Genomic DNA, 14,412 nt, shown 5'->3' with positions numbered 1-14,412 from the left:
CACTTTGTTCACAATGCTTTAAGAGGGTGTTTTTGAATTAGGAATATCAAAGCACCCAAACTACATTTCACAGAATGCAAAGCTACCAATAGTCTTCATCTATACAAAAAATACTATAAAAGTAGATGAGAACTGAGACAATTCACTGATAAAAACTGCCACCCAAAACCAATAGTGAACTAACTACTGTATACTAAGAGAAAACTACAGTAAAATAGTCAAACTGAATTAAATACTCTCAAGAGAACATATGAAATATAAAAAAACACCTAGAATGAGAAATTTTAAAACTAAAGCTAAATTTGTTGGTGTTGTTGTTTTAGCATGGAGCTAAAATTTTTTTAGAGAAGAATGTAAATAGTTGATTAAATTCAGGAAAGAAAAAAAGAAAAGGACACAAATCATATTAGAAAGGTGAAATGACAAACGAAATAACTGAATACAACTACTATTAAAATCCATGAAAACTTTCTAGAAATAAAAGATCTAAATCTACATACTGAAAGGGTCCACTTGCTATCAGAGAAATGACATCAAACGACCAATTCTAAAACATACAGGAAAAAAAAAATCCCTAGGGCCTCCAGATAAAATTACCAAATAACTTATAAGGCAAGAGAATATGACTGGCATCAGTCCTCTCAAAAACAGCATATATATAGCTAAGTAACAAAGGTGTAGCATTTTCAGAAAACATAAGGAAGGAAAATGTAAACGAAGGATTTTATATCCAGCCAAACTGTCCTTCAAGTATAAAAACACTTTTGGACATTTCAAGGCTCTGAAGATATTACCCCCCACAAGCATGTCTGGAGCAATCTACTTGAGAAATCTCCATCCAATCAACATGCAAATAAAAATGGGAAGATACGAGAAGGGGGCAAAGGAAAGTGGTCTAAGCAATAGGTAGAGTTAAAGGATGCTATTAGACTAAAAGCCCTACAGTAAGCAGCCAAGTAAGAAACAGCAAAGGGGGTAAATATCATAAAAGGCATAAATACAAAGGCAAAATGTAAAACAAAATATAAACTTCCCTAAACACAAAAATTATTTGAAAAATAAGGAATGAAAACACACTGTGTGGAGAAAAAAGGCATAGCAGATATAACATAATACACTTACTATTTAAATAGAAAACAATGTGACATATTCGAAACTGACCATATAAACTTACAGATATATGTGAATGGACTTAATTCATCTAATAAAAATATTCAATATGGCTCACAAAGCAAGACCCAACTATGTGTAATATAAAAGAAACATAAATAAAAACAAAATGAGAAAGGCTAAAAATAAAAAGATGGACAAAGGCACACCAGGCAAATGGAAACAGTAACAAAACCGGGTAGTGATATAGACACCCCAACCAAGACTCGAGCCAAAAAGCATTAAACTGTCAAAGGAGGAAACTTTTAGTGCTATAAACCACAATTCAAAATGAAGAATAACAAGCATAAATATCTATGAACCAAAGAGCATAGCCTTTCATAAAGCACAAAGTTTAAGATAGAAATAGAAGCACACTAATAATATGAGATTAACATGTCACTTTCAGGACAAGACAGATCAAGTTGACCAAAAAAAAAGGGGGGGGGAGGAAGGATACGGGAGCCCTACCAACACCATTAGTAAGGTAAATCTTATGGATCTACGTATCTAGCTTTACAATGGATAATAGAAAATACACCTTCTTCTTAAGTACACATGAATATTCATTAAAAATTAATATTAGGTCACAAAGAAAACACTATCAAGTTCTGTAAGCAGGAATAAAACAAGAACAAAATTTATCACAATGCAATTAAACAAACTATAGATCATTAACCGAAAAAAAACCCTCCTTTCTATCTGAAAAACCTATTAAACAACTCTTGGGTAGAAGAGGAAATAAAAATAAAATTATAGAATTCTTCAAAAAGTAATCAGAATGAAAACGCTACATATTAGAATCTGTAGGATATGTTTAAAGTAGTCAATCAGAAGAAAATTCTTTTATCAACAGAAATAAAAGAATAAAAATTTAAAAATTAAATCCCCAGCTGAGAAAGCTAGAAAAGAACAAAGTAAAAAATCAGAGGCATAAGAAAGGAACTTGTTAAAAGCAAAAATCAAAGAGGTAGAGAATAAAAACACATTAAATGTAAGTAATGAAAATAGCTTTTCTGAAAAAAAAATATACTAAACAAAAGCTAGTTTAACGAAGAGAGAAAAAAAAGGAAGCAAAATTATGCAAAATAAGAAATGACCAGGGGAAAAATAACACCAATAGAGAAGAAATTTTTCAGAGACTACTTTTAGACCTGTACGCAAATACTACCTAAAGTGGATCATTTCCAGGAATAAAAGTTTAACAAACTGTTATACGCCATTAGACACAAAAAGCTTAAACTGATCTCCACAGGAAAAAGTGCAAATGTTAAGAAACTTCCCCCATTAGACATACAAGCTCACATGATTTCACAGAATTCTTTAAACCCTACAAAAAGCAGATAGTCTAAATGCTCCAAATACATTGTTTCAAGACACTGAAAATGAAGGAAAATTACCTAAATCTTTTACTTATTTATTTTTAAAAGATTTTATTTATTTAACAGCGAGAGAGATCACAGAGGGAGAAGCCGACTTGCCGCTGTGCAGGGAGCCCGATGCAGGGCTCGATCCCAAGACCCTGAGATCATGACCTGAGCCCAAGGCAGATGCTTAACCAAAGGCAGACGCTTAACTGACTGAGCCACCCAAGCACCCCCTAAATCTTTTTTTAAGAAACCATAATAGAGACATCTAAAAGTTAATAGACAACATAGAAAAGAAAAATATAAACCCGTATCATGCTGTGCTTCCTTACCTATATCCTCTTAAGTTATCTGATGTCAAAAACGGCTTACATGAGGGCGCCTGGGTGGCTCAGTTGGTTAAGCGACTGCCTTCAGCTCAGGTCATGATCCTGGAGTCCTGGGATCAAGGCCCACATCGGGCTCCCTGCTCAGCAGGGAGTCTGCTTCTCCCTCTGACCCTCTTCCCTCTCGTGCTCTCTTATCTCTCTCAAATAAATAAAATCTTTAAAAAAATAAAAATCTTTAAAAAAAATGGCTTATATGTAAATCATGAATCTCAATGTCTTATCTGAGAAACTAAGATAACTCTTGGTGGGCACTGCACAATAAACATTAGCTACTATTATTATTAAATACCACTACCTTTATGGAAATTAAAGCTGAATAAAGCCAACATAAATATAAATAGATATTTTATACTAAGTATGCTATTATATTACTCTTTTAAATACTGACTTAAATCATATGTACTTGTTGATTTATTCACCTTATGAAAATAAATTAATCAATTACTGAATGTCAACTGTATGCCAGGAAAAAAGTATATGTTCTCCAAGTTCTCACAGTCAGACCTTTTCATATCAATGCAGAGGTTGGCAAACTTTTTAAAAGGTCAGATAGCAAATAACTTGGACTTTATAGGTCATAATACAATCTCTTTGCAACTCTGCAACTCCCCAGTTGTACTCCCAGTTGCAGCTTAATATCTGCCCCAGATAATACATAAATGAATGACTGTGGCTGTGTGCCAATAAAACTTTATTTATGGACAATGACATTTGAATTTCATATAATTTTCACATCCAAAGTTGATTGTTTCTTTTGAATCATTTGAAAATGTAGAAACCATTCTTAGCTCCAAGGCCTTATAAAAACAGGCAAGAGACCAAATTTGGCCTGCAGGCTATAGTCTGACAACCCGCAGTTTAATAAAAGGCAGAAACTCCATCCATATTATGACAAACATACAAACATCTATGAAAAATTTTGCATCCAGTTTCTGGTAGTTGAGTCATATATGAAATTTGGAATATTGACTCTATGAGGACCTTTTCAATTCTAATACTTGTTGATCGTTTTAAAACTCATTTTAATTGGACTTCCCTTTTGGCAATGCTCTAGTAACATAAAGTTACCATGTGAAAATAGCTTTGATGACTTCTCCCTGACCTACAGTAAAATTTTTTTTTTTTTTTAAGATTTTATTCATTTGACAGAGAGACACAGTGAGAGAGGGCACACAAGCAAGGGCAGATGGAGAGGGAGAAGCAGGCTTCCCACCGAGCAGGGAGCCTGATGCGGGGCTCGATCCCAGGACCCTGGGTTCACGACCCAAGCCGAGGCAGATGCTCAACAACTGAGCCACCCAGGTGCCCCTGACCTACAGTAAATTTTTACTTTCTTTATGCCCTTTCTCTTTCTGAATAAATTTCAGATTGTTTAATTGAGTTAGCATATTCTACCTTTTGATTTCTAAATGACTGCAAAAATCTCACTGGTGTATTTCCTACAAACTATCCCATACAATGCTTTCATATCAGTCTTCCAATTCCAACACGGTGTGAATACCTTTGCTCAAAAGTCCCCACTGACTGCCCACTGCCTTAAAAAAAAAAGCTAAAACCCTTAGCTATAACCTGGCTTTTAAGATGCTCCACTTTATGACTACTACACATCTCTGTATCTTACCTACTTCTTCTATCAAGTGAATTCTGTTCTCTGCTACAAGCACACTTTATGGATGCCTATGCCTCTGCTCCTGAGTATCATGTTCCTCTTTTTCTCTAAATCCTACCATTCTTTGAAGATCCTGTTGTGTTCCTTCTCCAATAAGTCTTCGTGATTGATGCAATTCTCTGTGATCTTTCCTCTTCTTCCAAATTTTATCATGTTAATCACAAATTATTAATAAAAACTTAAACCTTTGGTATACTTTCTCACCCAAGTGATCACATCTTTGAGGATAAGGAAAAATGATTCTGTGCCCAGAATATTATCTTATACCTTTAAGTGTTCAATTAATGCCTGTTTTTAATGACAATTAAAAAGTCCAGTATCAAAATGCATTTTAATGATGTTTCAAAACCACAGGAATACAAATTAAAAAGTTAAAAAAAAATATATCCCAAACAAGAATGCCACTTACTTTTACTAATATATCTTTTACAACTTGATTGCTATCATTATGAACGCTGATATAACTGGAAAAGGTCTCTCCCAAAAATATATTCCTGTGAAATAAAATAAACTTTTAGGCAAAAATCCACTCAAGTTTTAACACAAATATTCTATATAAGCACCACTGAGAACTTAAAGTGGAGAAGAATTTAGTAAAGGATAGTGATCTGCTTAAATACTGCTTCAGCATTCCTTTGTATACCTTAGGCTGCTCATTCATTACCCAGTACAGTTCAAAATACTGATATAGCCTATAAAACATGATATATATCTTGACGCTCAACTACTGTACAAACAGCCTGTTTCTCTAGACATAAGTCACTGAAATCAGATCCATGTTAAAAGTCTTAGGATTTATTACTGAAGAGACTAGAAAAGGCAATTTTTGAAATAGCTTATGCCCTAAATCTAGTAGAGACCCTAGTAACTGATCTGAGTATTTTTTACCAATTTGTTTTATTTTTCTAAGTTATTCTAATACAAATAATGACTACTTTATATTTTTGTAAAAATTTATAAGAATACCTGTTTATAAATATATATTACACAAAAATCTATAAATATAGTTTATGTAATTTTTTTAATATGAATATATTTCCAAGCTTTCAAGACACCAGTCAGTGACCACATTCTCTAAACCTTTTTTAAAAACCTGAAAAATTGGGGCGCCTGGATGGCTTAGTCAGTTAAGTGTCTGCCTTCAGCTCAGGTCATGATCTCAGGGTCCTGGGATCGAGTCCTGCTTTAGGCTCTCTGTTCAGCGGGGAGTCTGCTTCTCCTTCTGCCTCTCTCTGTGCTCCCCCTCTCTAAAATAAATAAAATCTTAAAAATAAATAAATAAATAAAAACCTGAAAAATTCCACGTGGTCTTAAATTCTCTCAGTTGCAAACAGAGTAAAACCAAGGGCTTCTACCTCATTAGTAGCCTAGAATAAGAGAAGAGCTAAGAATAAGAGAAAGAATAAAAATTGACAGTTCCTAATGAGCTGACAAGTCTGACACCTTATGTTGGGAGAGGACTAAGAAACTGAACAAGAAAGTCACTTCTGAAAAACATTTAGATTAAGTCAGTTAAAAGGAAAGGAATACATGGTCATTAAAAAATGCAGTAAGATCTAAGGAAGAAAGTTATTTTATCATTCTAGAAACCATTATTCATACTTTGGTATTATCTTTTTTTTTTTTTTTGCGGGGGGTGGTGGTGGTGATTTGGAGGGGATGGCAGAGGGAAAGGGACAGAGAGAATCCCAAGCAGGTCCATATCCAGTGTGAGCCCGATGCAGGGCTTGATCTCCACCAACCTGAGATTACAATCTGAGCCAAAAGCAAGACTTGGACACTTAACTGATGGAGTCATCCAGGAGCCCCTCCCCTTTTCTTTTTTTCTATCTTATTTTTTTTAATTAAAAAAAAAACCCCAGAATCACAAAGTATAATTTTAGTAAAACCTTTTTTTTAACCACTTAAATGTATGAGTATTTTTCCATTCATTAGTTATTTTGTGAAAACATAATTTGTAATGGTTTATGTCAACATTTCATTCTTACCCGAAATTCTGTGGTAAAGTCAACATTTCTCCCAACATTAAAATTTCTGCACCATTTACAGTTGAAGGATCATCTCTCATGAGTTGGTTAAAGAGATCTCCTATAGAAAGAGAAAAACATAAATTCTAACATCTATCTTGTAAATAAGTTTTACCTCCATAAAGAAACAGCTGGGAGAAATACTTAAAAAAAAAGAATCTTAACAAAAATTATATTACAAATATCTAATTTATAATCTTCACTACAACAAATGCATGCCAAAAAATTCTATTTTCATGGAGAATGAACACTTCAGAAACAAAGGAAAAAGAAGGTCATCAGATACAAAATATATTATAGAGAGCTCCAATAATTTTAAATAAAGGGAATGGCTAACACACATGTTGATGGAACATGTGAGGATAAATAAAATTTTAATATCATGACTATGAATGTACCCTTACTAAAATTAAAAGTTTCTTGTTGCCATGGGAAATCAACAGTATCTTGACTTAGAGATTATGAGTAAGACCTACTACACTTAAGACGGCCACCACTTACATCATACAAAAAGAGACAACAAAGAATGCAGCAAAAAGTTAGTATAAGAGTGGCAAGATTATGCTTATTCCAAGGTAATATAGGCAATCCAGGTTTCAACTTTTCCCTAGGTGCAAGCAGAACAAAGCATACCAGGTAAGTCTTTTTCTTCACATGTTACTGGAATATTGGTGAATAAAGTAGGCTTAGTTAACCGCATCACTGTGAATTAAGAAAAAAAGAAGAAAATATTAATATTGCTTTGGGCTAGCATTCCAAGTTGAGTGTATGATACCCATCAATTCTATACTAAAATCAAATATAACCTAAAGCTTCCTAAACATAATAGTAAGTATTCCCAAAATCACACACCAATGATTTACTAAAAATGTTAATTTACAACAGAAAATCTCCATATGATTTATTTAAAACCTAATATATTATAAAAATTAAATGTAAATGTAGAATATCACATTATAGAAAAGCTGAAAAATAAAGGAATTTTAAAGCTTACGTTATATGAGAATAGGCTTTAAGAAAAATCCTGAGTGACTATGAACAATATCAAGAAGATATCTTCCTGAAAGGGAAAAATGTTTTGATTCACCATCTTGAATATGAGATGGTAATTTTACAAAAAAAACGAATCTTTATGAGCTTCATCTCTCGGTTCTAATCACTGGCCACTGGAAGTTCAGTAAGTGGACCTTTAAGTAGTATTAATTCTGTATAGAAATTACAAAAGTATCACTTAATGTATAGCTTTGTAAAATTCCAACCAAAACTAAGATTTGTTCTTGGGACATGACAGAATGTGTCTGAAATTTAGAAAAACAAGTAAAAATAAGCTAAGGAAATTAATGGGAAAAAATGAGGAAGAAATGGATTTACCATATATTACAAGATTTAAGTCTATAATCAACTAATTGGCTTATTAATGCAAGACCACACAGATACATTAGATAATTAAAAAAAAGATTAGGATGCAGAAAAAAAAATAACATGATAAAGTGCTAGCACACTGGTTGGCTATCTGGGAAAAATAAAAAATTTAATTTACAAATTCAATTCAAGCATCAAATAAATTGCCTATGTATCAGATAGTTAAGAGGCAAAAATTAAGCCACAAAAAACTTTAAAAAGTGAAAATTTATGAAACCGAGTCAAGTAAGGTTAGGACTTTCTAACTAAAAAAAAAATCTTTTTCAATTATTTCTAAAGACTGACCTTTGATCACATCAAAATAAAGACAAAAATATAACATTAAAAATCATATAAACTTGTGAAATATTTCTGGAAATTAATTATAGACTATTTCTTTATACTCTATTAAAAATGTTCATTCAAATCAAACCCCAAAACCTTTTTTTTTAAGATTTTATTTATTTGAGAGAGAAAGAATGAGAGACAGAGAGCACGAGAGGGAAGAGGGTCAGAGGGAGAAGCAGACTCCCTGCCGAGCAGGGAGCCCGATGCGGGACCCGATCCCGGGACTCCAGGATCATGACCTGAGCTGAAGGCAGTCGCTTAACCAACTGAGCCACCCAGGAGCCCAAACCCAAAAACCTTTAAAGACTATTGACCTAAATGGTCAATTCACAATATAAGTGGTATCATTAGCATATGTAAACGTGTACAACCTAACTATTAACTAGCTATATCATTCACACCAAATTTAGTGCCCTTCTCATCCTGGTCTCAGGCTAAATGTCATCTTTTCCAAAAAAGAAGTAACAGCTCACCTTGTCCCTCTCATAGTCCCTTGTATTTGTCATGAACTGATATATGTACTTATTTACAGCACTCTGATCCACGCTCCATGAGGTTGAGGCTCTTATGTACTATATTCAGTTTTCTGGCTTTGTTGCTTGACATAGTTTCTGACACATAGTATATTCTATAAATCTTTGCTGAATGAATTAGCACCTCACCCAAATCCTCATTAACTGGTATTATTTTGAAGATGTTAAGTTTTATGAACTGAGGCCATTAAACAATGTTATATTAAATCGATGGCTGTTGAGGGGTGCCTGGCTGGCTCTTGGTCTCGGAGTCCTAAGTTCAAGCCCTACGCTGGGCACAGAGCTTACTTAATAAAATAAAATAAAATAAAATAAAATAAAATAAAATAAAATAAAATAAAAACAGATAATATAAATATAAATAGATGGCTATTGAAACAGGCAACAAATGTTAACCTTAAAATTTCTCAAGTCACTTGCATAACTGATATATACTGAGCATTTACTAGTGCTAGAGAACATGCTAAATACTTCACAACTACCAACATATTAAATTCTCATGACTACAAATTTGGTACCATTATCTACCTTTTATACATAAGGATGACGCTTGGAGAAGGTAATCTGCATATAAAAGACTATAGCAGATAGGTGGCAGAATTAGATCTGAATTCAGATAAATTCACTTTGTTCAAAAATAAATCTATTATTCATTATAAGACTGGAGTCAAGGCCTGGAATGTCATGCCTTATCAGAAACATCCTATGGGAATTCAAAATAGGACTCCATGTCAAGCAGAGTATTAACCAATTAACCAGGTCATTGACGAGGCACTGGAAGTGGTTGAGGGAGGTTTTCTAACTTTCTACTTCACTCATTTCTAACTAGGAAAGCAGATTAAAATTAAGCACAATCTGAAGGGGATAATAAAGGGCTCTAGAAATGATAAAGAAAAGACAGTTTTTTTTTTCACAATCTAAATATCTAAGACTCTAAGCTCACTTTTTTTTTCTTTTTCAATTTGAGAGAGAGAGATATCGAGAGAGACAGAGATAGCAAGAGAGAGCACGAGCGGGGAGAAGAGGGAGAAGCAGGCTCCCCACTGAGCAGGGAGCCTGTCTGGGGGTGAGGGGGGGGCTTGATCCCAGGACCCTGGGATCATGACCTGAGCTGAAGGCAGACGCTTAACCAACTGAGCCACCCAGGCACCCCTCTAAGCTCACTTTTAACACCAAGTGGTGTTCTCTATTCCCCATTTATTTTTCATTTCAGAAGAAACCTTATCTTTTTTTTTTTTAAGATTTATTTATTTGAGAGAGAGAGTACATGAGAGGGGAGAGGGTCAGAGGGAGAAACAGGCTCCCCACCAAGCAGGGAGCCCGATGCGGGACTCGATCCTGGGACTCCGGGATCATGACCTGAGTCGAAGGCAGTCGCTTAACTGACTGAGCCACCCAGGCGCCCGAAACCTTATCTTTTTTTTTTTATTTTTTTTTTATTTATTTTTTTTTAATGATTTTATTTATTTATTCATGAGCGACAGAGGTGGGGAGAGAGAGAGAGAGAGAAGCAGAGGGAGAAGCAGGCTCCCAAGGAGCAGGGAGCCCGATGCGGGACTCGATCCCAGGACCCTGGGATCATGACCTGAGCCGAAGGCAGACGCTTAACCATCTGAGCCACCCAGGCGCCCCGAAACCTTATCTTTTTTAAAAAGATTTTATTTATTTATTTGACACAGAGAGAGACAGAAAGAGCACACAAGCAGGGGGTAGCGGCAGAGGGAGAGGGAGAAGCAGACTCCCAGCTGGGCGGGGAGCCTGATGCGGGCTCAATCCCAGACCCCGGGGATCATGACCTGAGCTGAAGGCAGATGCTTAACTGACTGAGCCACCCAGGTGCCCCCAGAAGAAACCTAATCTTGATAAAAATACACTCTTCAAGGGAATCCTAAAACACTCTTTTTAAAAAAGTGTCCTTGAAAATACCATGTGATTTCACTCATATGTGGAATTTAAGAAACAAACCAGCAAAAGGAAAAAAAAGAGAGACAAACCAAGAAATGGACCCTTAACTATAGAGAACTAATGGTTACCAGAGCAGAGGTGGTGGGGAATGGGTTAAACAGGTGAAAAGGATTAAGGAGTGCACTTGTATTGAGCACCAGGTGTTGTATGGACGTGCTGAATCACGCTTTTCTACACCTGAAACTAATATTAAATGTATGCTAACTGGAAATTAAATAAAAACTTAAAAAAAACAAAGTGTTTTTGAGTTCACCCAAATGTGTAGCCAACTTATTTGCTTATTATATGCTCAATCTTCCATTGTGTACAAAAGTCTTACAAAACTTAGTTTTACTGATTCTATGATTTTCTAGGGGATGAGATAATAGAGGGTGGGTAAAGAATAACCCTCCATTAAAAATAAAAACTTCCCAAACTGGTATTAAAAATACCTGTTTCCATCATATTTTCAAAGAGGGAAAAATTAGTGGGGGGAGACTGCAGTTGGTAAGAAATACTATCATCCTATGGACTCAAAGAAAACTACTATAAAGCACAGTTCGTCATACTGCAGATTCTTAAACACAAACTGGGAAAGCCCAGTTAGTAATGTAAAAGTATCTCATATTAAAACTCATTGTGATATATATATGTGTGTATATATATATATATATATACACACACACGCACATACACACAACATGGTATATGTGGTATATATATATACACATACAATGTGGTATATGTGGTGTGTATATGTACACACACACACACACACACACACACACACAATGGAATATTATGCAGCCATCAAAAAAATGAAATCTTGCCATTTGCAATGACATGTATAGAACTTTAGGGTATTATGCTAAGTGAAATAAGTCATTCAGAGAAAGACAATTGTCATATGATCTCACTGATATGTGGAATTTGAGAAACAAGGAAGAGGATCATAGGGGAAAAGAGGAAAAAATTGAAACAAGACAAAAACCAAAGAGGGAGACAAACCATAAGAGACTCTTAATCTCAGGAAACAAACTGAGGGTTGCTGGAGTGGTGGGGGGTGGGAGGGATGGGGTGGCTGGGTGATGGACATTGAGGAGAGTATTGTTGCAGTGAGCACTGTGTATTGTGTAAGACTGATGAATCATAGACCTGTACCCCTGAAACAAATAATATGTTAATTTAAAAAAGAGCATTGCTTTGCAAACTACAAACAAAACAAAACTCAATGTTTCCTGTCTTATAGCAAATTAATGGACCTCAAATATTACACGTAATGTTAGTTGGAAAAGAGCAACTACCAACAAAAGCAAGGCTTAAGAAACCTGGCAGAGGAACTATAATAAAGCACTGGTTATTTTTTTTTTAAAGATTTATTTACTGGGCGCCTGGGTGGCTCAGATGGTTAAGCATCTGCCTTCGGCTCAGGTCATGATCCCAGGACTCTGGGATCGAGTCCCGCATCGGGCTCCCTGCTCCTTGGGAGCCTGCTGCTCCCTCTGCCTCTCTCTCTGTCTCTCACGAATAAATAAATAAAATCTTAAAAAAAAAAAGATTTATTTACTTTATATATAGAGAGAATAGATGCACAAGGGCGGTGGGGCGCAGGGGAGAGGGAGAGAAGCAGACTCCCCAGTGAGCATGGAGCCTGAAGCAGGACTTGATCCCACAACCCAGAGATCATGACCTGAGCCGAAATCAAGAGTTGGAGGTTAGCTGACTGAGCCACCGAAGTGCCCCAATAAAGCACTGGTTATTAAATGATAATCTTATATTCAGGTTGAATGTTAAAAAAACAGGTTCTTTGTCAAAAATTAAAGAGGCAAAAAAGAATATGTGATTTTCTGCCAAGTGCCAAATCAAATATTCACTACACACAGCAAATAGTGTCACGTGTAGTGCCATTTTAATTGGAACTCACAAAACACATTTATGAAATTCAGGTTCCACCTATTATCTTATAAAAAAACTTTTATAAGTCTTCAATAATTTATGAAAGAGATAGGCCTGAGGTTACAAACTAATGACCTGGGCCAAGTTCAATTTGTGTATACATTTTGCTTGAAAAGAACATAAAAAAATTAAAGGAGAATCTTCTTCCAAGTTCAAAGTCCTTAACTACGTTCTAGTCTTGCCTGTCTAGTCCCTGAATGATTTCAAGTTTGTGAACTGTGAATCCTGGGCATTTTGAGCAAATTCTATCAAAGTGATCATTATGCAGGAGCTCATTTTGAAATTCTCAAAAAATGGTCTTTAAGCTATTTGATAAATTGGTAAAGAAAGTTAAATTCGTATGATACCCTCCACATATTTTTTTTTGGTTGAATTTAACATTTATCTGATGGTAGAGAGGTTGTCAGGGAAAAATAAAGTTATGGTATCGCTGCCACTTTCCTAGAGAGTAAAATGCCATCGGTATTTTATCAAATGGTCTTACAGATCCACCTTTCTGTAAGCATTCCTGTGTCCCCAATTTACTTCCACATCTATGACTTAACAGTGGAAATGAGAAATGAGAAATATTGCTGAGCCCTACTATTAGCTTGTGCTAGAATCATCAGTCCTAAGGTTCTAAATACTCCAAAAAAGCTTGAGTAGCAGTGGATTCTAAATTCTTAGGCCTTGATTACTTCTTAAGTATTGTCTAGATAGATGAGAAATGATCTCTCCTCCTTTTGAAATCATTGCACTATTTGCAGTAAAACTCAATCTTGAGTTTTCCAGGTCTGAATTACCCTTTCACTGCTTCTGAAAGAGGCAGAAAGCAATCAATACAAATGAGAAAACTTTAAATCTGCCACATGTGAAGACAAAGCTCTTTTTAATAAAGTGTGATTCTTGGCTAAAATTAACAACTCAGGAAACGACAGATGTTGGCGAGGATGCAAACGAAGGGGAACTCTCTTATACTGTTGGTGGGAATGCAAACTGGTGCAGCCACTCTGGAAAACAGTATGGAGGTTCCTCAAAAAAGTTAAAAATAGAGCCACCCTACGACCCAGCAATAGTACTACTAGGTATTATTCAAAGGATACGCAGATAGTGATTCGGAGGGGCACCTGCACCCCAATGTTTATAGCAGCAATGTCCACGATAGCCAAACTATGGGAAGAGCCCAGATAGTCACTGACAGATGATTGGATACAGAAGATGTGGTATACAAATAAAATGGAATTATTAATCAGCCATCAAAATGAATGAAATTTTGCCATTTGCAACGAAGTGGATGGAACTAGAGGGTATTATGCTAAGCAAAGTAAGCCAGAGAAAGACAAACACCATATCATTTCACTCATATGTGGAACTTAAGAAACAAAACAGATGAACATAGGGGAAGGGAAGGAAAAATAAACTGAAAATGAGAGGGAGGCAAACTGTAAGAGATGCTGAACTCGAGGATACAAACTGAGGGCTGCTGAAGGGAAGGTGAATGGGGGGAAGGGCTAATTGGGTGATGGGCATTAAGGAGGGCACTTGACATAATGAGCTGCATGTTACATGCAACTGACGAATCAGTAAATTCTACCCCAGTAACTAATAATACAGTGTATGTTAACTAAATTGAATTTAAATAAAGAATTA

The 14,412-nt window shown here is 35.4% G+C and overlaps 1 protein-coding gene across 5 annotated transcripts in view; it reads right to left on the bottom strand.

Moving 5' to 3' along the window:
- TRAPPC13 (trafficking protein particle complex 13) overlaps window positions 1-14,412 on the bottom strand; it is a 38,521-nt gene that overhangs the window by 19,178 nt on the left and 4,931 nt on the right. For all 5 annotated transcript variants that reach the window (XM_027604632.1, XM_027604633.1, XM_027604634.1 and 2 more), the window contains exons 2-4: window positions 7,235-7,303; window positions 6,563-6,662; window positions 4,984-5,068 (exon numbers count right to left, since the gene is read on the bottom strand). In XM_027604632.1, coding sequence (XP_027460433.1) covers window positions 4,984-5,068; window positions 6,563-6,662; window positions 7,235-7,303 — 254 coding nt within the window. The remainder of the gene's footprint in view (window positions 1-4,983; window positions 5,069-6,562; window positions 6,663-7,234; window positions 7,304-14,412) is intronic.

The sequence above is a fragment of the Zalophus californianus genome, chromosome 5 (assembly GCF_009762305.2).
Source record: "Zalophus californianus isolate mZalCal1 chromosome 5, mZalCal1.pri.v2, whole genome shotgun sequence".
Taxonomy (NCBI): domain Eukaryota; kingdom Metazoa; phylum Chordata; class Mammalia; order Carnivora; family Otariidae; genus Zalophus; species Zalophus californianus.
Note: the sequence above shows the minus strand (reverse complement) of the source record. Positions and strands in the feature narration are given on the sequence as shown.